Raw genomic sequence first — 22,288 nt, forward strand, 5'->3', positions numbered from 1 at the left:
CGCTATTCAATCGATAACATTTCACGACGTAGTCCCGAACAAATGTACCGCCGACAGTACTCGCACTAACGGAGCTTTCTGCAATTTGGACTATATTAAGAAGTTTCAAGATACAACTGTCGGTCCAGCTAGCGCTACCGAGAAGAACTCACTAAAATAATCATCATCAAAAAACTAATTTAAAAAAAACTATCAGGAATAATTCTATTGGTGAAATAATTTTTAAAATCGGTTCAGTAGTTCCAGAGCTTACTCTCTACAAACAAACATATAAACTTCATAATATTAGTATAGACTACTCATCTCAATCTAATTTATCAAACTTACAGAACATTATGCTACATTTACAATTTTGTACGAATAAATTCCAAGTTTTTAGGCGAGTTTAATATTTGTGGAACAAAGACGAAAATGAGTTTCTCTCTTTGTTCTAGGATGTGTGAATGTTTCGCAGGTGGAGAAGCTAAAAGCCAAGCAGATGTTCGACGTCATCGGGGAGAAGGTCGGCGAGTGGGGCAAGGGGGAGGGGGAGTGGACGGACGAGCAGAGGGACAGGAAGCCCACGGAGTTTGAGAAGGAGAACCCTAACATCCTGCTGCTAGACAAGGACGGACAATTCGAGAACATGTGAACCATTGGGGCAAACGTTTGATCAAACATTTTTAAAACATTTGTTTCAATATTTGCGATGTTGTAAACTTGGTATTATGGAAATATGGCAATATAATTATGTAGCTATGGCATTGGTGATTGTGTAAATAATAATTATAGGCATAACACAAAACTGAGCACAGCACGCGGCATAACTGCACATCGATCTTTAGAAAGAGATAACGGATTTGTAGAGCATTGTCTCTGTCGTTGAGACCGACAAAACGTCATATAGGTAGGAGTGACAGAGAGAATGCTCTACAAAGCCGAAATGTCATTCTAATGTCCGATGTCACATTATTTTCTGCCGCGTACTGCAGGAACCTACAGTATGGGTGTGATGACGTAACACGTGAGCTCAGTGGTTCGTCAACTTGTGACGTCACCCCCTCTCCCCCCCCGCACCGCTGCACTACCGCGGGGGCCTACTCAGTTATGCGTCATACTTATAAGGGAAGTGTGTTTACATTTCACCAACATTGATAGGTTTCGAGTGTCGAAATACTTCATCGATAAAATAAAATGGACCTTAACTGCCTTGCATTAAAGTTCAAGTTCGTCCATAGATCTACCCACATCCAGCGATCCAAGCGGAAACCTAAAATCAAAATAAGTGGTAATGAATTTTTTACTTTAAATGTAACTTACTTTACTTTGATGTTATTGTGTTTCGATGCTAGAATTCTATCAACGTTGATGAGAAGTAAAATACTATCACCCCCCCATACCCCTTTCATGTTAGCCCGCTACCATCTTAGACTGTATCATCACTTACTACCAGGTGAGATTGCAGTCAAGGGCTAATTTGTATCTGAATAAAAATAAAATAAAAAAACACAAAAAAATGATTTTTTTTTTAATTAATGACTATTTCATGTTACAGTAAAACCAAAGCACTTTTTTCATGTTTATAATAAGTATAAGTTTAAAATGTGGTTTGATCAGGATATATTATTTTATAGATATCTGCACCCATATATTATACCTAATTTTAAATATAACTTACTAAAGATATAAGTTATTAAAATTTAAGAAATCTGATTAATTCTGGTTAGTATGTGGTTTTTTTTTTCGTTTAGAGGATTTACTGCCGTACTCAGAGTCGCGAATCGTTACTTAAGATTGAGTTAAAACGAGACCGATTTATGTGAGAGATATAGCTCTGACTCGTTTTAACTAAACTTAAGTAACGATTAAGCGTCTCTGAGTGTGGCTGTTAGAGATCAATAATTACCAAATGTCAACTTTTTCAAAATTAAATGTAATTTTTGTCAATGGTTTTGATGCTTTGAAATTTGAATGTCCGTTAAAACTTATTCATTCCATGTATCGTTCACTGTAACTTGTCTCTTGCTGTAATGTTGGCACATTGCATTGTTTGCTTTATTCCTTAGAACATAGGGTTTATTATTGTGTGTATTATTTTAGCCTCAATAGCTCAACGGGTAAAGGAGTGGACTGAAAACCGAAAGGTCGACGGTTCAAACCCCACCCGTTGCACTATTGTCGTACCTACTCCTAGCACAAGCTTGACGCTTAGTTGGAGAGGAGAGGGGAATATTAGTCATTTAACATGGCTAATATTCTTTAAAAAAAAAAAAAACTGCAATAGTGCCAACATGACAGCAAGGGACAAGTTACAGTGAACGGTCTGTATACCTATTAAATAATAAGGAAAACGTAATGAATAATGTGTCATATTAGATTTTTTTTAATATTTAGACTCATTAGAAATGTGTGAACTTTTCACGTTTGTCTAGTTCGAAATATGGGTTTTCTGTTCTCTAATAAGAAATAATCACAGTACGCGGCAGAAAGTAATGTACATCGACCTTTAGGAGATATCGGACTTGTAGAGCATTGTCTGTCGTTGAGCCCGACAAAATGTCATATAGGTATGAGTGACAGAGACAACGCTCTACAAAGCCGACATATCATTCTAAAGGCCGATGTATATTATTTTCTGCCGCGTACTGTATTTCGGACGCTCAGTTTATTCTTCCACCCTCACATCATACACTTCAGTTATAACAGTTAATATTATTTTGTATACTAAACTAAATCGACAGACTAAAATTAATGCTGTCTCTTTCTCATTTAAACATTACAAAAGAAACGGCACTATAGTGCCTGGAAAACAACTTGAACCGGCGGCGTAGTGGCGGGAAGTTGGCGAATTTAGGACGCAAGGGTTGACTTATCAACCAATGGCGTGCACCCGCGCCGACTAATCAACCAATCGCGTGCACCCGCCATTCGCCAGCCAATCACGTCAATTGTTCATGTTATTTGCCGGGCACTGTACTATTAGTTGTCAATTTAGTTCAAGTAATCATGTCCACTCGATACAATGATTTCTCATGCGCCATTTTTACTGTGTCAAAAGTACGATTTTAGTCCTCATATTAAAGGTGAACCGTAGTTTTGCCCATTATAGTTGACTCATAGATGTAAAATGGCACGTGGGAGGTCATTTTGTACGGACTATATAAGAATTTATTGTAGCTTAGTTTTCTTTCTCATGGTTTTTTGAAAATACATTGTTGGCTGTATTTTGGTAGTTTTATTTTTGTTACCTAACGGCGGTTACGCACTTATCCAATCAGAGTCCGTAAAACACGTTCCTTTTTGTTTTGTATGGTAGCTTGACTTAAGTCGTAAATATTTTTTTATATCCGTATTTTCACGGATTCGGATCGGACGAGTGCGTGATCGCTGTAAAGGATGCGAGATGAACTGTAGTAGAGGGTTATTCCCGTTGAGTCACACCCCCGTGTGTAACACTGTGACACAAGGTACCAAAAATTTCAAAACATTCCCGTTGAGTAACACTGTATAGAGAAGCATTTGAAAAGTAATCATAATTCATAGGGGAGTGATAACCATGGCGGTCGTTTAGGAATGTTTATTATTTGTTGTAACAGAAGCAATAGAAATACACATGCTGTGTTCACGAGCCCGCTGACAGACGGACGGACAGCGAGGTTTTAGTAATAGGGTCCTGTTGGCAACTTTCGGGCCTGGAACCCTAATAAAATAGGCGCTTAGCTCTTTCGGGCACGCCTGGATCCCAACTCCAACCATTAAAATCCGTTCAGACCTTTCAGGTGCACAGATTGGTAAAAAAAAATAAGAGTTTTTAAGTAAGTAAATAACAGCCAGGTCTTAGTAATAGGATCCCGTTGGCAACTTTCGGGCCTGGAACCCCTAATAAAATAGGCGCTTAGCTCTTTGGGGCACGCCTGTATGGTCCGTCCCAAGTCCGTGACCCCAACCATTAAAATCCGTTCAGACCCTTCAGCCCTTTCAGGTGCACAGATTGGTAAAAAAAAAACAAGGTAGACTGAAAATAGATTTTATTTGCGAAATAATTAAAAGTTATAACGTCTTTTTATGTACACTTGCGTTGTAGAACTAAATAATTAAATTACTAGGTAGTATGTAGAAGCGGCAGAAAGTAATGTACATCGACCTTTAGTAGGAGATAGCAGATTTGTAGAGCATTGTCTCTGTCGTTGAAACAATTTTTGACAAGTTGAGACAAAAAAAAACGGGATTTTCAAAAACCTACATCCACGCGAACGAAGTCGCGGGTATTAATTAGTATAGGTATAAGTGACAGAGACAACGCTCTACAAAGCCGAAATGTCATTCTAATGGCCGATGTACATTACTTACTGCCTGCCGTACTTTTTGTACAGCTTTAAAAAAAAATCCTCTTTTTTAAATACTTTCTCCCGTCAAGAAATAATATTTACAATGTAATACTGATTTCTATTTTAACTACTTAATAATATGATTCCTATGTTTACCAATTTATTTTTGCCTCTTTCTACGGCCTCCATTTCAATAAGAAATTTTAAAAAAATGGCCGAATTGACAACCTCCTCTTTTTTGGAAGTCGAGGTTTCGAAAATAGCAAAAAATAATAGGTCTCTATAAATTCTAAAGATGCGATTCTTACTGGAAAGAAATGATTTTATGGACCTCGAAGAAATTAAAAAAGTGTAAACACAGTAACTGTCACTTTTATAAGTTGCATCCGCAAAATAGTCGGCCCTGAAGTTAACCACAAGACGCGTCGCAACAGGATTTTTCAGGCGTCAGTGAGGCGTAACGAACGAGGGAGCGGAGCACACCAGCCCGCGCGCCGCGCCGCACCCCGCGCTCGCTTTCTGGCTGGATTTGCATTAGTGTGAGTGCTACATCCGTACACAATACACGTGCACGACTCGATTGTACCCGCGCGAACTACCACCTACACTAAGCTCAGGGACGACTATTTGTTTTGCACGGACTAAATTGAAAGTGAGCTCTCCATTACTTGTACGTCATGGTATCGCAATGCGGTTAGGGCTCCTCGTCGGACACGTCCGGCAGCGAGGCCGGAGCGGAGTCCTGCATGCTCTTGAAGTTGGCGAGCACGTCGAAGTGCATGTGCAGGGAGTGTGGGGCGCTGGACTCCGAGTGGAGGTATCTTCGCACCTGGATACAGTAGCAAATAAAACAGGCAATGAAGACTAATATCCTCCTTTCCTCTCCAACTAAGCGAAAAGCTTGTGCTAGGACTGGATATACGACAATAGTGCAACGGATGAGGTTTGAACCGCCGACCTTTCGGAATTCAGTCCGCTCTTTAACCGTTGAGCTATTGAGGTTCTAATTATTATTATCTTAAAATGCCGTGGGAAGGGCAATAATGCATTGTATACGGTGAAGGAAAACATCGTGAGGAAACCTGCATGCCTGAGAGTTCTCGGTAATGTTCTCAAAGGTGTGTGAAGTTTACCAATCCACTATGGCCAAAACCCTTCTCACTCTGAGAGGAGACCTGTGCTCTGTAGTGAGCCGGCTATGGGTTGATCATGATGATGATGATGATACGAGGGATGAGACCGAATTTTTCGAAGTTCTTACAGGACAGTGAATAAAAAGCATTTATATTTTTTCCAAGCGAAGCCGCGAGCGGTCGGTAGAGATACATAAACGAACATACAGGTTGCCTAATAAAATCCACTTAAAATCTTTGGATACCTATAATAAAATGGTTGTGGGGCGTGGGCTCTTCTCAGTCCTGGGCGCGTTTGGAACCCTCGTAGTTTTAGTTATAAGTTTACATAATTAATTATCACCACTATATCATCTTACAAAATCCAACAACTGACTATCGAAAAGTGTAAATATTACCTATTTTGAATATGAAATGATTTGACTTAGAAAATATTCCCGTTGAGTCACACTGTTACTCACAGGGGTGTGACTCAACGGGAATAACCCGTGTTATAAATAGCAAGTTACCTTAGCGCCGAGTTTGCTGAGCAAGCCCGTGAAGGCCTTCTCCTCGCGGCCGATCCACGGCCGGCCCGAGTCCTGCACCTGGTAGGGGCTCACGTGCACGAACATGTTCACATCTGTGCAAAATATACATATCTAAGTTTTGTACTTTGTTTTTGGAATTTAATTGCTCCACTTTCTTCACTTAATTAACATAGTTAAAACAACAAAAGAATGCTTCGTCTATTGATTAACGTTAAAATATCAAGACACGACACGCAGTTACACAGATATATACAGATATGCAACTAGCGTGGTCCCCTCAGTCCCTCTCGCTCAAGCAGATTTTCTTACTTGTGAAATGTTATTCCTTCTACACTTCACGTTGTTTGTCAAAATCTCACGTACAAAAACATCTTGACAAATAAAAAAAGTGGCCACGGTGATAAGGACAGAAAATAATCATTTTGTCACGTTCTAATAAGAGCCTTAATGTATTTAGCTACCTCGCTTTAACAGTAAAAGTCTAGGTAAGTAAGTCTAGTCATTAGGGCTACTTCTAAAGGTATTTGTTCTGTGCGCAGGTACAATAGTTGTTCGCTCCACAGACAACCCGAACTGTCAGAAGCGAGAGTGGCGGTCTGGATGTCTATGCACGTTCGGATACGCGTTACACATATCTATTTAAGGATTTATTGGTTGAACTGACCAATTTGTAGTGATCCACGTGTTCTTGCAACTACTATACACTATATGAAAGGCATACCGAGCCTGGTGAGCGTCTCCAGCAGGCTGCGGGAAGTGATCCAGGTGTTCTTGCCGCCCGCGTGGCCGCCGTCCAGCCAGTACATATCCTTGATGCGCGACATGAACCTGGAATTACTATACACTATAATTTCTCTACAAATACAATCAAGATCTGGGCTCAGCTTTTGTTTTTTTATTCAGATACAAGTTAGCCCTTGAATGTAATCTCACCTGATGATGAGTGATGATGCAGCCAAAGATGGAAGCGGGCTATGGAAGTTTTTATAAAACCTACACCCCTTCGGTTTCTACAAAAAAAAAGTGTCCTTTACGCCTTGTGTTGTCATTAGTCGCTTTCCGTGCAGCGTGACGTTAATAATTAATTCTAGCCCCACAAAATAACGCTATACAATAAATCACGTCAATTTATTACTACAGTCCAATGGCCCTATTGATCCATTTTGATCGAAGTCACGAAGTTTAAATTTAATTTTAGTTCTGTCCACTACCACAGCTTACTGGTGGAATTATATCTACACTAGAACTAGAAGGGAATATAGAGATCAAATATTTTTATATAAAATCATTAACGGTATAATCGATAGTCCTTATCTCTATCTATCTCTATCTAAATATATAAAAGGAAAAGGTGACTGACTGACTGACTGACTGATCTATCAACGCACAGCTCAAACTACTGGACGGATCGGGCTGAAATTTGGCATGCAGATATATATTATGACGTAGGCGTCCGCTAAGAAAGGATTTTTGAAAATTCAACTCCTAAGGGGGTGAAATAGGGGTTTGAAATTTGTGTAGTCTACGCGGACGAAGTCGCGAGCATAAGCTAGTTTCTTAAATTAAATAAAATATTGCGTACCTAAATTAAGTAAGCGTAAGACACGTAAAAATAATATGTTTTCGATCCCACTTGTCAAAACCAAATACAGTCAAAATAGATTTATCATACGTGCTTGTGATACATACCTACAATAAGAAATACCAAAATGTGTACCAATTTCAATATAAGTGTGGTGGGTTCGTCTCTGTTATCAAGAAATGCACATAAAACAAGGCTTGATAGCAGGGATTGGACCCATCTCGTCATGGTAGGCACACGCCTGATTGTATTCCCTACTAGAAATGGACTCCCACCTTTGTAAATGTATACTAACTTAACGGTGAAAACTTTACTGGCTTATGTAATAGTCTCTTGAATTAGCTAGCTTTAGTTTCATGAATGTGCTGTGTTTTCCTTTTGTAAATAAAAAAATAAAAAATAAAAATACATCATTTAACCCACCTCATCACATGCGCGTCTCCAGGGGTGAGGGTCTTGGTGTAGTGGAACTCGTAGATGAGCTGGTTGAGCACCACGCAGCCCTTGCTGAACCCCACTAGAGTGAGAGAGCACTCGTCAAGCGCAAGTTTTTCCCGCCACCACAGCGGGTCCAGATCTCTGTAATAACAACACGTAACAAAACATTCCTTTTCCAACACCAAAAACGTAGTCTAGACAAACGGGAGTTTTGGATCATTTAACTTTTGTTATGATGACTTTTTTGTAGTCCGTTAAAAATCCGATTCAAAATCAGTGGGATCACAAACAATTAAAATCACTTTTACTTTGTTTGTAGCGACGTTATAGTATTTAAGTTCATATGATTTTGATTGTGATGAATAAAATATTAGGTAGATACTTAAAAGGTGGTAATGATTTTACTCTCATTTTGTTGCGTACCAACCAAAAAAAATATCGATATCGATTACCAGCGGGGTGATTACGTAAAACGTTGCAGTAGCGACAGCAACGCGACAGCAGTAGCAAGTTGTTGTCTCTCTTCTTCTTATTTTGCTTTATGGCTATTGCTGTCTCTCTCTAGCCGGACGTTTGACAACAATGATCGCGAGTTTTACGCCTGTCGCCAGATTCGTAATCACCCCGCCGGTATGTGAAGTCACCTCACTAGACAATTGCCATGTCGACCTGTCGCGAAATATAGAAACATTGTGATCCGGCACCGCCGCGCCGGTGCGGCTGCGGCCGAAAACCGGACAGTCTACTTAAAGTTTAAGGTAATGTAACGTTAGTTAGTACCACAACATCCATTGGAACTAAACCTACTCACGGCGTGTGCGCGGCCGGCGGGCTGTGCGCGCGCGCCGCAGACCCGTTCGCGTGCGCCGCGCCCGAGCCACCGATCGACGCGTTCTGTCGATTGTACCATTTCCAACTTTACTAGCGAATCTGACCTAGTGCCTAAACCCACTTGCACGGGGTTATTCCCGTTGAGTCACACGGCACACCCCCGTGAGTAACACTGTGACTCAACGGGAATTTTTAGAAAATGTTGTCCCGTTGAGTAATACGGTTACTCAATGGGAATTTTTCGGAATCGTTGTCCCGTTGAGTCACACCTACATAATATTGGGCACGTCGCGCGCTTCAGACCGCACGCGATTTTCACGAGGCGTGACAGGACGCGGCCAAATAAATAAGTCTCAAAATGGAGGTCGAAGAGATCGCAGCTGTCTTGTTTTATTACAATCGGCGTCTCAAAAAAGCGAAACGTAGGTCCCGAATACCTCCTTTATTATAAATCCTATACCTAAAAATTAATTAAAAACCTGCAAAAACATGCCCGCGAGTTTTCTCATTCAGAGTAGTGCTGCGCAAGTGGGTTTAATTGCGGCGAGAGTTTATACATAGAAAAGAAAAAAGCGCGCGACGTGATTTGCCGCACAAGTGGGTTATGACACCTAAAAGGGCTTTTTTTAAACTCTATTACGCAAATGGCTAAAATTGACCACTCAAATATTTTTGTGCTTTTTCATTTGTAAATGTACCTACTTATTTCATAGGAGAACTAAGTCTCTTATGATAAGTCTGCGATTCTATCACCAGTACGATATGGAGATTCTTATGAGAAGAGCCGGCAAAAAACTCGGCAGTTTGCTTTATTAACGGTGAAGGAAAACATTGTGAGGAAGCCTGAGAGTTCTCTATAATGTTCTCAAAGGTGTGTGAAGTCTTCTCATTCTGAGAGGAGCCGGCGCTGGGTTGAGGATGATGAACCAGAAAAACCTTAATATGAGTAAGCGGTAATAATTGTAATCACTACTACATTTTAGAGTATTCGCATCCCCTTCCTACCGATGTAATATGAAAAGGACAGAAACAATTTGACAGTTTTAAAAAATAATTTAGAACTGTCAAACCTCGTAACTTTAGCTGCCAGTCGCGAGCCTATTTTTAAATTTATAGCATGCACTAAAATTTTGTGTCTTTAAATTAAAAATTCATGTTCCGTCCTTTTTTAACAATGTTAAAAACAAAGAGATGCAAATATTCTAAATTTAGTTTAGAGAAAACAAGAGAATCGACGCCATTATAATATTACTAGTTTATGCTCGCCACTTCGTCCGCGTGGACTACACAAATTTCAAACCCCTATTCCACCCCCTTAGGGGTTGAATTTTCAAAAATCCTTTCTTAGCGGATGTCTACGTCATAGGTACCTAATAGCTATCTGCATGCTAAATTTCAGCCCGATCCATCCAGTAGTTTGTGATGTGCGTTGATAGATCAGTCAGTCAGTCACCTTTTCCTTTTATATCATCATCATCATCATGATCAACCCATCGCCGGCTCACTACAGAGCACGGGTCTCCTCTCAGAGATAAGGGTTTTGGCCATAGTCTACCACGCTGGCCATGTGTGGATTGGTATACATTCCTTTTATATATTAAGATGATTATTATTATTATTTGGACATACTCAGTGGCGCGCACATGGTTTGAAGCCAGGGTAGGCATTAGGTGAGAACCTGTTTACTGGCTGGTCATAATGAAAAATATGCATTGAGCATTACAACTGGGGTAAGCAGTGCATTTATGCCTTTATGACCTGCACGCCACTGGACATACTTACATGTAACTCTTCTATGTCGATATCCTCTGGTAACGAGACGCACGACACTGCCTCTAACAGTTCTGTGGTGGGCATCGACTTTAGTCTGCTGGTTACACTCTGCAGCAACCTACATACGAAACAACTCGACTTTATGTCTAACTCGCAGTTAGCTCTACAACGAACAACAAGCTATGGGCAATTCATTCGAATAACAATCGAATGATTCGATAACAATCGAATAATAACTGAACAATCATAAAACAATCGATTGTTTTCGGTTTTATTGTTAAAACAATTGAGTGGTTTTTAAAAATCAATGGGAATTTTTTTGATTTTAATTTTTTAGGGATTCGTACCTCAAAAGGAAAAACGGAACCCTTATAGGATCACTTTGTTGTCTGTCTGTCTGTCTGTCGGTCTGTCAGGAAACCTACAGGGTACCTACTTGCCGTTGACCTAGAATCTTGATATTTGGCAGGTAGGTAGGTCTTATAGCAGATATTCGGGGAAAAATCTGAAATCCGTGAATTTGTGGTTACATCACACACAAAAAAATTAAATTGTGGTCATGAACTAATTAGTATTTTCAATTTTCGAAGTAAGATAGCTATATCAAGTGGGGTATCATATGAAAGGGCTTCACCTGTGCATTCTAAAACAGATTTTTATTTATTTTTTTGCATCATAGTTTTTTTTGAGCCTCAATAGCTCAACCGGTAAAGGAGTGGACTGAAAACCGAAAGGTCGACGGTTCAAACCCCGCCCATCGCACTATTGTCGTACCTACTCCTAGCACAAGCCTGACGCTTAATTGGAGAGGAAAGGGGAATATTAGTCAATTAATATGACTAATACTCTTTTATTAAAAAAAAAAATATATATCGTGCAAGATGTCGAAAAAATACGTCTGTTGTACGGAACCCTCGTTGCCCGAGCCTGACTCGCATTATACCTACCTTTCGAGATGGTGCAGCGCGTTGTGCGTGGGCGTGTGGTCGGGCACGCCCGCGTTGTTGCTGGGCACGAAGTTGTCGTAGCAGCTGAAGCTTTTGTACTCTATCCTGCAACACGCGCAACATACCATTGGAGGTGAAACCATAGAATCACTACTGATATTATAGCTTATACCTCGTACATCGTTCGTGGTATGCGGGATGATTCCAATGTCAGAAATAATTTTAGCGTTTAAACTATCGTGAGTGAGTTCGAAACTAGTCGGGCTAACGTCGATTAACACGTGAGTATAGTCGGGTGTAAGATATGTATAATATGCCAGATAATTGGTTCAAAATAGGTAATAAATAACACTTTTTGGTGGTCGGTTGTTGGATTTGTAAGGTGATACAGTGGGCACATCGTTGGTGGTTCCCGTGAACCCAGTCTGGGCTTTAGTTATTCCGGACGCCTCTCGGCCGGCGAGTCCCATATACCTTCCCTCCAGCTGGTTGGCTGGCTGGCTTTCAGGAGGGGGGGATGCATAAACGCATTTCCCAGCGTTAAAAAAAGGTATGTTTTTACCTAGCAGGTCTCACAACCAGTATGTGTTGCGTGGGGAAGTCCCGCGCCAGCCCCCGCGCCGTGCTCTCCAGGTTCCACTTCACGTAGTTCCGGTTGTCGCGATGGGCTTGCATCACTTCCGGGTAGTCCTACAACAGAGATCGTGACATTTAGGGCCGGTTGTTTCAACAAATTTTGACGGACACGTAACCTTTAAATATGGCGCTAACGAACGTAAGAAAAGAAAAAGCGTTGATTCAGCATCTATTAGCGCTAACGTTCGATAAAAAGTTACGTTTACGTTAACCAGTGCTGGCGCCATTGGTGATCGTCAACTCAGTTCGTAACTTCACACTTCTTACAAACGGAATATTTTATTTACAAATTATAATGGAATCAATTGAATTCAATGCTTTTAATGGTAGTTTATTAAAAGATAAAAGAGAATTAAAAAAAAAGAAAAAGGGTTTAAAATGCGAAGTAGCAATATCAATAACTATATAATTTAATATAAAATGAACTAAAAAAGGATACGGAAAAGTAAGTTAATTTTTAGGGTTAGTTTCGGAACCAGAATAACAATGACGAACAGTTTTTTGTACAATGAAGCAACGCTCTTAAATTAACAGATGTTAAAATTCGTCTACGTCTGTTAAATTTTAACGAACGTATCTTACGAAGACCAATGGTTTGAAACAACCGACCCTAGTATGTATCTATCTTTGAAAACAGCAACCGCTGAGTTGCTAGCTGGCTCTTTTCGGTAAGAATATAACAGAGATCGTGAGATTTAGTATGTATCTCTCTTTGAAAGAAGCAACCGCTGAGTTGCTTGCTGGTTCTTCTCGGTAAGAAAGGCATTCAGAACCAGTGGTAAATTCCCTTTAGAAGTTTATATAATGATTTGATTTAGTTGCAATAGCGATTGCGTTACTTAAATGCAATTTAAAATTGGTTTGACTAGAGGTTGGTTTGGAAGAGATCGATGATTTTGCTGATTTTTCTGTCAGCAATCTGCCGCGTGGTGACGCGTCTCTAGATGGGCCTGATTGTTTATTTGGATTTGTGGATTTGGCTTTTTTTTTAAATAAAAATAGCGAGCAAACGAGCAGGCGGGTCTCCTGAAGTTGTTACGGTCGCCCATGAACATTTGCAGCACTAGAGTAACCGCGAATGCGTCGCCGAATTTTTTGATCCACCCTTAAAATAACCCCATGTTGTAAGGTTCTAGTGGGTGACACCGCCGAAGAGGTGGTTCTTTTGAGGTCAGAGATACTAGAGTATTCTAGTACAGGGCTGTCAATTGTCATTGAGGGGCATAGCCGGGCCAATAACTTTAGTTAATCCGGTCTAGCTAAAAAGATTTCTAGGGGTTTGCCTTCACATACTATGTAATTCTTGGCGAACGAAAACATCGGCAGGTCAGTATGGCCGTGTTGAGCTTTTAGTTGTAAACACTTTGCTCAATCGATTGTTACGTCATCCTTCCCACCATCGTGAAACAATAAAAACGGACGCATTGGCGCGGCCGTCATGGCCACCCACGCGCCGCTCACCTGCGAAATATACCTGACACAGACATACTGACCGTTCGCAGCTACTTATACCTGTACATCTCCGCCAAAGAACACGAGAGCGTGCGCGGCTGCTAGTGTGGAGTGTGAGGCGGGCGGCTTGGCCGGCGGGTGGAATAGCACGTCGTTGACGCGGCCGTCGTAGCCGCCCACGCGCCGCAGCCGCAGCGGCAGCATCGCCGCGACGCTCACCCGTGACACATAGCTGACACAGAACATACTAACTATTGAGACATTTGAAAAACTCACTAACTTACGCGAATAAACTTTTGCAAAAACCGGATGGTTTTGATGGCCCTAACGAGCGGCTTGACGTCAAACACGTACAGTACGCGGCTGAAAGTAATGTACATCAACCTTTAGAAGGTGATAGCAGATTTGTCAATGATAATGGTAATGTCAGCCAAAGTTTTAAGCTATAGAACTCTACCATAAGCTTGTTAGTTGTTCAGACATGGGATAAAGTAAGGGCACGAATAAGATAGTTAATTCAAAATTTTTGAGCTGGAAATGAAACAGGTTATACGGTCATAAAAAATCGTTTATTATTTTTAAAATTTAAATTATTAACACTTAAAATATTTTAATCAATTAAGTTTTAAATATATACGTAATAATAAAGTCATCCTATATCCTAGACCTAATGTTATTTTAATATTATAAATGTGAAAGTTTGTGAAATTTGTGAAGTTGTTACTTCTTTATGCTGCAATGACAGAACCGATTTGGCTGTGAAATGAATGAACTGTATACATACTGAATGAATAGGTACATAGACTATTTTTATCCAAGAATATCAAAGCGTTCCTGCAAGATTAAAAAAAAACGTATATCCATCCAGGCAAATATGCGAGCATCATCTAGAAAAAATACTTCTTATTGATTTGCAGCTTTGTCGAGTTAAAAATATCAAATTTTATAAAAAAAAATTATTAATAAACCAAAACTTTTAAATAATTACCAATTAATTATACATTTTTATAAGTATAAAATTTTACATTCACAACCAAGATTGGATTTTTGTTTTATTGTTAAAAAAACTTAATTTACGTATTTAACTAAGTAAATAAAGCTTAGGTGGGATAGACTCCCTATAAACCACAAAGGACCTATTCATTTGTCGATATTTCGACCCAATTGCATAATAAACCTTATAAATTTATAACTTCTAAGTAAATAACTTAAAACTAACTTTTTAACTTTAAACAAAAACTTAATGAAAATCGAGAATAAACTATAACCCTCTAACAAATAGACGTGGAATAGCGGTAGAATATTCTGTTTTGTCTTTTTCCTTCAAATGTCAAATTACTGATGACAGAGAAAGACTATCTACCTATATACGATAACTATCCCACTGTCATTTCACGTTTAATTGTTAGGCAGTAAATAATCATGGTGTATTTCCAAGGACCCTGAAAAATAGTGAGCAGTCGAAAAACAATATTTACTATGTTAAGTTGGTTTCAAACTTTCAAGATAGGATTCTTACATTACAAAATTTTCCTTCCTGTCCTAAAACAGCTCAAATCCAAGAAAGCATACAGCTACAAGAAGATTGACTGTGCCGTAAAAATAAAAAAAATCTCTACAAAATTTCTAGAGCATCATTTTATATTCCTAGTTTGTTTCTGATGATAATACTTTGTATCGTTCATACAAACTGTAATTTTTAATGTTATATCATCCAAGCAATTCTTCAAGTCTTGTCGGAGCTCTCTCACTTTGACTCGTACATCTTCACACATTAAATTATAGCACATGGCCACAAGTCCCATGCCTAGTAAAACATATATAAAGTTTATGACTAATTTCAAATGGGACCCTTCGGCCGAGTCGGCAATGTTTGCTCCTGGAACAAAATCTCCAAACCCAATTTTACACAAACTAATTACACAAAAATAGGTAGAGTCTAAATAGTTCCAATGCTCCCAAGCTCCAAACATAATAGTTCCAGTTAAAATGTAAAAGGAAATAACCCATAGACAAGCGGTCGACGGTACGGTGATCTTCCTTTTAATAGGTTGAATTTCCCCATCTTCAAGTAAAGTATCTTCCCTTCGACTACACTCATGAGCGGTTATGTACAGCCATTTAAAAGTTTTCGCCAACACTTTGCCCATATTACAGAAGTATAACACGTATATTGGGATTCCAAAGCATGCATATGCGATAGTGCCAATTTTCCCCCATACAGTTTTTGGCACAACATTGCCGTATCCAATCATTGTGAAAACTGATAGGGAATACATTAAAGCGGCGGGGAAAGACCATATATCCTCAGAAGCTCGACCGTTATAACCCAAATGTATAGCTCCTGTTAAATTATTTTGAAATACTTTCAGAACATTATTGGTGTTGGACATCCAAGCAGTGTGGTTTAGTACATTGTATTTATGGGTAATATTCCACAGTTCCTGTACACAGTTCTGTCTCCACTGCAGAACATTTTCTAGCTGTTCGTCTGGACTATCTTTCTCAATGTGCATAAAACTTGCAGCGCCCAGAATCGCGTAACAAACCACAAGAGCACCAACTCCCACTTGTGTAAACATAAATGCTATGAATTTTCTCAAACAATCTTTAATTTTCTCCCGGGGATCGCTCTCAGTGGTAGAAGTGGAGTCCTTACTCCTGCAGGAGCCATGGATACTGGAGTGGTTGTGGTGCCGGTCCATTTTAAACACAAAATTTAATTTCGTAAAAGAATTTGCGGTTTTACGCGTTTACGCGATGCACGTTATTCCATAATCTATTTCTGGAATTGGTCTGGCACGATGCCAGAATATATAGTTTGATTAAAAAACATAAAGCCTTTGATATTCCGTTTGCGTAGGACTGAGCCAAATGTTAAGTGTTTGTACCAATAGCGAAAAACGTGAAAACCGGCGCGGCAGTAATATAATTGATAATATTGATAGATACTGAATATACATATAATTGATATTCATTAATAAAAAAATATATTTAACAGATATTTTATTAAGTACTAATTTTCAAAAACAAAATATTTTATAGCTAATTGTTACTTTTTATTCTAATTAATTATAAAAATTTAATTGCTACTTACCTACTTACCGAATAACATTGAAACTTTGCCGATTTATCTTCACTGTTTATATAGACAATTTAACAGAAATGCTAAAAATGAGGACCGTAAATTACTTGCAATATTAATGGATTAATCAATTGATTATTCTTCACAAAAATCTTGTTGTTTATCAATAATTATCATTTTTACATTTTTATCACCTTTTTATCATCACAGACCAATAACATATAGGATACAGACCACCAACTCCATAGACGATGTTTGTTTCAGTAGTAAGGGGAAGTGGGAGGCAAGGAATTTATATAACAAATTGTCATTGTTGTAGTGATCGTCTGTCTCACATTTTATTGGTTTTTACTATGAGAATCCACAGGACCATCTCTTTCTAACTTTATATAATATATAGCAATTATATGCCCGGATTGTCGTAAATTAGGGATGGCGTGACAGCAGGAAAACCGTAACTTTTTAGTGATGTCCTTTTTACAGATTTTAACGGTTTTGCTATTAATTACCGATTTTCAGTATTTATCGGTAATCCTACTAATAATTTATTAAGAAATTTAGTTTTTCAAAAAAAAATCAATCAAATTTATCAAAATATAAAAACTTTATTTAGAATAGACAATAACCATGTTCCAGTTGTAATTGACGATAAGTGTTCATCTGTATTCTTAAGCTGTGGGCCACATCTCTGCTGAAGACTTGCGCAGCAAGTTTCACCTGTAATGCATGGTTATTTTTTTATAGATAATTATGTTAATAAACTAAATTTGATAATGCAATTTAGATTTAAAGTAGACATTGGGGCCGATTCTCTAGTACACAATCTCTAAACTAAACTAAATTAACAGGTCTAAATCTAGTGCTTTCCTTTTCCGCAAGCAACATTATGAAAGGGATAGCAATAGATTTAGACTTGATATTTTAGTTTAGTTTAGAGATTGTGTACAAAGGAATTAGCCACACTGGGTTTAAAATATAATTAAAGAATTTAAATGAGTAGTTTGGAAATTCATTAGGATTCAAATTTTTTTTCAAAAAATTATCTTTTATGCTCATAATTATACTATCCTAAACCTAATTATCCTAATCCTAATGTTAATATTATAAACTAGCCGATGCCCGCGACTTCGTACGCGTGGATTTAGGTGTTTAAGAATCCTGTGGAAACTCTTCAATTTTCCGGGATAAAAAGTAGCCTATGTCCTTCCCCGGGATGCAAGCTATCTCTGTACCGAATTTCGTCAAATCGGTTGAACGGTTGAGCCGTGAAAAGCTAGCAGACAGACAGACAGATACACTTTCACATTTATAATATTAGTATGGATGTGAAAGTGTGGATGTTTGGATGTTTGTTACTCAATCACACAAAAACAGCTGAACGGATTTGGATGAAATTTGGAATGGAGATAGATTATACCCTGAATTAACATATAGGCTGCTTTTTATCGCGGAAAATCAAAGAGTTCCCGCGGGATTTTGAAAAATGAAAATCCACGCAGTCGCTGGCATCACCTAGTATGCTCATAATTATCTTCGCCACTATTGGGCGCCGACCCTGGTTATTGGTACTTCTTGTTTTTATGGTGTCTATGTGATCACGTGATGAGATTTTTGTACGCTGAAACTTAAAATTGACCAACAACAAGGTCTACAACCCATAGTTTCAGAGACAGTGCTTTCAAAAACGTGATAACATAGACACCACGAAAACAAGAAGTTTTAGTACCAATAACTAAGGTCTGCGCACCATAGTTTTATTGGATTTTTTCCATGGCAAGGACATTATCACAAAGCTATTGTTACAAAACAAATGTTCAGTTACTTGCCTTCAACTTGTCATATCAATTTGGTTTCACATGCTTGTCTGTTAATTTGGTAGACCATCCAACACCTGCCACACCATCAACAGCAAACAGCTTCTCGATGTAGTCCCACTGAGCACGCTGACTCCCGATGAGCAAGTCCTTCTTCTGAAAATTATTGTGGAAACATTTGAGTAAATGTGGGACATCATATATATGATATATTTATGACTCAGTGGTTGAGAGTAATGAGTAATAGAAGTTGTTGGCTCTAAAATAGAGTGCTGAATTAAATCTGGTGACTTCTGTTTGTAAGGAATCGGGATATTTGGCAAGGGATTTACTAAATCTATAGGACTTGAAATAACAGAAGCTTGCTCATTCCTACTTTGTTTGTCTGTTTGTGAAGTCGATGGGATATCGACTATGTTAACATCGAGGGGTTTACCAGTCTGTAAAGGGGATATCTCTAGAAATTTGTCAATTTTAAAATGTACTATACCAGGGTTTTTAGAAGACTGTGTAATATGCAAATTCAGCGTGGGAATTGAATCTTTTGTCAATCTATTATTTACGATATACCGAGGTAAGAAATGGGATTCGCAAATCCTGACATTTTTGAATTGCCTAAGGGAGTACTTACGCAAATATGTACAGTTAATCAACCATGCTTTCCATCTAGTTGTGTCGGTAAAAAGTACGGCGTGTAAATGTAGGGTGCTTTTACACTTAGGTACACTACACTGCCTCATATCAGATAAAAAGGATACTAGGTATTTAGAAACACTAACAATTATTACTAAGCCTAAATTAGGCAGGCAAGTTTAAAGAGCACATCCACTATATCTCTCAATTAAAACAAAAACATAAAAAACTGAAAATAGAAATATAAAACGAATATCCTGTTATAACTGCAGCACACTTCAAGGTTTAAACTCTCGCAATGGATTAAGGAGAAAAATTGAGTTTTTTAGGTTAGGTTATAAAATCTCTCAAAACCGACATGTTTTTATTTCGAAATTCTATGTAATGAAAGCCGATTGGATCTAATCACCGACCAATAAGATTTGAGCAAAAAATATCATAGTGTGCTGTATGTACATGTGCCTTTAATACTGTGTGAGTGGAGCGAGATAGTCCTGTGGATTTCGAAAGAGGAATAGAAAGTGCGAAAGAAATGGACTGATGCATCTTTTATGGCCCTCAGTTGACAGGGCCTGTTTATCATCGACCAGAAAAAAAAGATTTTTGTCAAATGTCAAACTGATGTCAGAATTTTACTTTCGTGATTTTTTGATTTTTCCATAGAGTAAAGTGCCCCGTAAACGGTCAAATATGTTTGTCAAATTTATTTGAACATCTGTGAGCGTGTTTGAGGATGCGTCAAAGAAGTTGGGGGATGCCATAGGGGTGCAACTCTAGAACATTAAAAAATCGCAAATTGAAAATCGCTTGTGGTGCCATCTAAGCGCGAGCACGGCTAAACAAATAGAGAACAGTTTACAAAAGACGTCAATAGATGGCGGGCACATTAGTGTAATTTTAATGACATTAATAAATTATAACCAAGTTTTCATGTTTTCGTGTGCTGTAGTAAATATTTATATTTCTGTTAAATTTATCTGACCCTGCTTTAATAACAGGGCTCTGTAGTCTGTATTTCCTTTCACCACCTCGATAACTATATTCTAAGGATTGATTTAGTGACTCGATTCATGCCTGAACGATTGACCACGGCTACGGATTACGGACTTGTTTTTGCTTTGTGAAATGATTTTTCTGTGAATATATTATTTGTGCAGAAAAATGCCACGGAGATCTCGATGTGTGTCTGGATGTGACTAATTCGGTAAGTATAAAATCAGCTTACTCGTAATCTAACTCAAAATTACTTCAATGAGTCAAACTCTATGCACCATTAAGGCACCATTAGCACATTAGGTATTTTATCATGATACTAGGTATATAGTTCCTGCGATTTCGTCCGCTCGAAAAAACTATTTTAGAAATCCCGTGAGAAGTCCAATTTTCCGGGATAAATGTGGCCTACAAGTTACAACCGTCTGATGCAAGCTATCTCTGTACCAAACAGATGATGACCACCACTTTGTCTACGTGGATTTAGGGTTTTTGGGAATCCCATGGGAACTGTTTGAGTTTTCCGTGACAAAAGAAGCCTATGTCCTTACCTGGATGCAAGTTATCTCTGTACTAACTTTCATCATAAACGGTTACACAAATTTACTGTAAAAAGCTAGCATACAGACAGGTTGACACACTTTTGCATTTATCATATTGCTATGGATTATTAACTACTAATTCTGTAATTTTTTTGTTTTGTAATTAAGTGTACTTACAACATTTGTTTTGAACTTTATTGACTAAGTTATTTTTATATTATAGGTATCAGCTATCAACTAATTAAGTACAATAAGTAAGTATAGACTAATGCATATTTTATGTTATTACTTTTTCAGATGTTTGCATGGCTTTCCAAAACCTGGCTACTCCTCTCTTTGAAACCATTTAAACAATGAAAAGAGATAGTAGGACAACATTTAGAAAGCAAGACTGATAATGAAATAATATATAGTTACGAATTATCAAATTTGCAATCACCAGTTTGAAGATCGTTGAAATACACCAGTTGTGGTAGTAATATGAAAGTTATGAAAAGTAAATAACCAAAAATTTTGGATTTGAGCGTTACCTATTTCACAATCTCGTGGGTCTTGAATTTGGGTATGTATTTTATGTACCTAGTTACGAATTTATGAAAATAAAATATTTTACAAAACCTTAAAACCTTTTTATTTCTATAGTGTTTTATAATTTAGTATCTTAAAGAGTCAGTCTTGTAATATATATTTTTAAACATGTTTTAAACAAACGTTAATGGAATTATTGATGTTTTTTTAAAACATGTTCAAAAATATAAAATATTCTAGTAAAGTACATTTAAATAGCATTTAAATTTTCGCGCTCTCGCACGCCTAGCGCGCTTTTAGTGCCCTCTAGATGTGAGCACACGCGTAACTTTGAAAAAGAAATCTAGAGTCGCACATCTATCTCTAGTATATAGTAGATAATCTATGGGTGCAACTCTAGAACATAAAAAAATCGCAAATTGAAAATCGCTTGTGGTGCCATCTAAGCGCGAGCACGGCTAAACAAATAGAGAACAGTTTACAAAAGACGTCAATAGATGGCGGGCACATTGGTGTAATTTTAATGACATTAATAAATTATAACCTAGTTTTCATGTTTTCGTGTGCTGTAGTAAATATTTATATTTCTGTTAAATTTATCTGACCCTGCTTTAATAACAGGACTCTGTAGTCTGTATTTCCTTTCACCACCTCGATAACTATATTCTAAGGATTGATTTAGTGACTCGATTCATGCCTGAACGATTGACCACGGCTACGGATTACGGACTTGTTTTTGCTTTGTGAAATGATTTTTCTGTGAATATATTTGTGCAGAAAAATGCCACGGAGATCTCGATGTGTGTCTGGATGTGACTAATTCGGTAAGTATAAAATCAGCTTACTCGTAATCTAACTCAAAATTGCTTCAATGAGTCAAACTCTATGCACCATTAAGGCACCATTAGCACATTAGGTATTTTATCATGATACTAGGTATATAGTTCCTGCGATTTCGTCCGCTCGAAAAAACTATTTTAGAAATCCCGTGAGAAGTCCAATTTTCCGGGATAAATGTGGCCTACAAGTTACAACCGTCTGATGCAAGCTATCTCTGTACCAAA

At 38.1% G+C, this 22,288-nt stretch overlaps 3 protein-coding genes and 1 long non-coding RNA gene across 7 annotated transcripts in view; 1 reads left to right on the top strand and 3 right to left on the bottom strand.

Annotated features, from left to right (window-relative positions):
• Nucleotides 1-22,288, top strand: part of Fkbp59 (FK506-binding protein 59kD) — a 139,733-nt gene that overhangs the window by 5,218 nt on the left and 112,227 nt on the right. The window contains exon 7 of one of the 3 annotated variants that reach the window (XR_011237214.1): nt 455-2,922. Coding sequence is in view for 2 of the 3 variants with exons in the window: in XM_034972659.2 (XP_034828550.1) it covers nt 455-631 (177 nt within the window). In the remaining variant the exon portion in view is untranslated. Of the gene's footprint in view, nt 1-434; nt 3,204-22,288 lie in introns of those variants that run through there. The other 2 variants (XM_034972659.2, XM_034972660.2) reach the window with 2 other exon arrangements.
• Nucleotides 3,991-16,914, bottom strand: LOC117985868 (mitochondrial protein C2orf69 homolog). The gene is made up of 10 exons (XM_034972663.2): nt 16,735-16,914; nt 13,690-13,861; nt 12,104-12,231; nt 11,542-11,646; nt 10,604-10,712; nt 8,802-8,884; nt 7,976-8,131; nt 6,692-6,798; nt 5,950-6,062; nt 3,991-5,136 (listed from the first exon to the last, which is right to left on the bottom strand). The coding sequence occupies exons 2-10, from the start codon at nt 13,831-13,833 to the stop codon at nt 5,002-5,004; spliced, it is 1,080 nt and encodes a 359-aa protein (XP_034828554.1). The 5' UTR covers nt 13,834-13,861; nt 16,735-16,914; the 3' UTR covers nt 3,991-5,001.
• Nucleotides 14,188-16,434, bottom strand: LOC117985869 (TWiK family of potassium channels protein 7). Its single transcript, XM_034972664.2, has one exon. The coding sequence runs from the start codon at nt 16,332-16,334 to the stop codon at nt 15,264-15,266; it is 1,071 nt and encodes a 356-aa protein (XP_034828555.1). The 5' UTR covers nt 16,335-16,434; the 3' UTR covers nt 14,188-15,263.
• Nucleotides 17,300-19,706, bottom strand: LOC138402888 (uncharacterized). 2 transcript variants are annotated; one of them, XR_011237221.1, is made up of 3 exons: nt 19,160-19,706; nt 18,541-18,684; nt 17,300-17,431 (listed from the first exon to the last, which is right to left on the bottom strand). It is a non-coding gene; the product is annotated as an uncharacterized lncRNA (long non-coding RNA). The 2 variants fall into 2 exon arrangements; XR_011237220.1 differs by lacking the exon at nt 19,160-19,706 and having other exon boundaries at nt 18,541-19,140.

The sequence above is a fragment of the Maniola hyperantus genome, chromosome 10 (genome assembly GCF_902806685.2).
Source record: "Maniola hyperantus chromosome 10, iAphHyp1.2, whole genome shotgun sequence".
NCBI classification, from domain to species: Eukaryota; Metazoa; Arthropoda; class Insecta; order Lepidoptera; family Nymphalidae; genus Maniola; species Maniola hyperantus.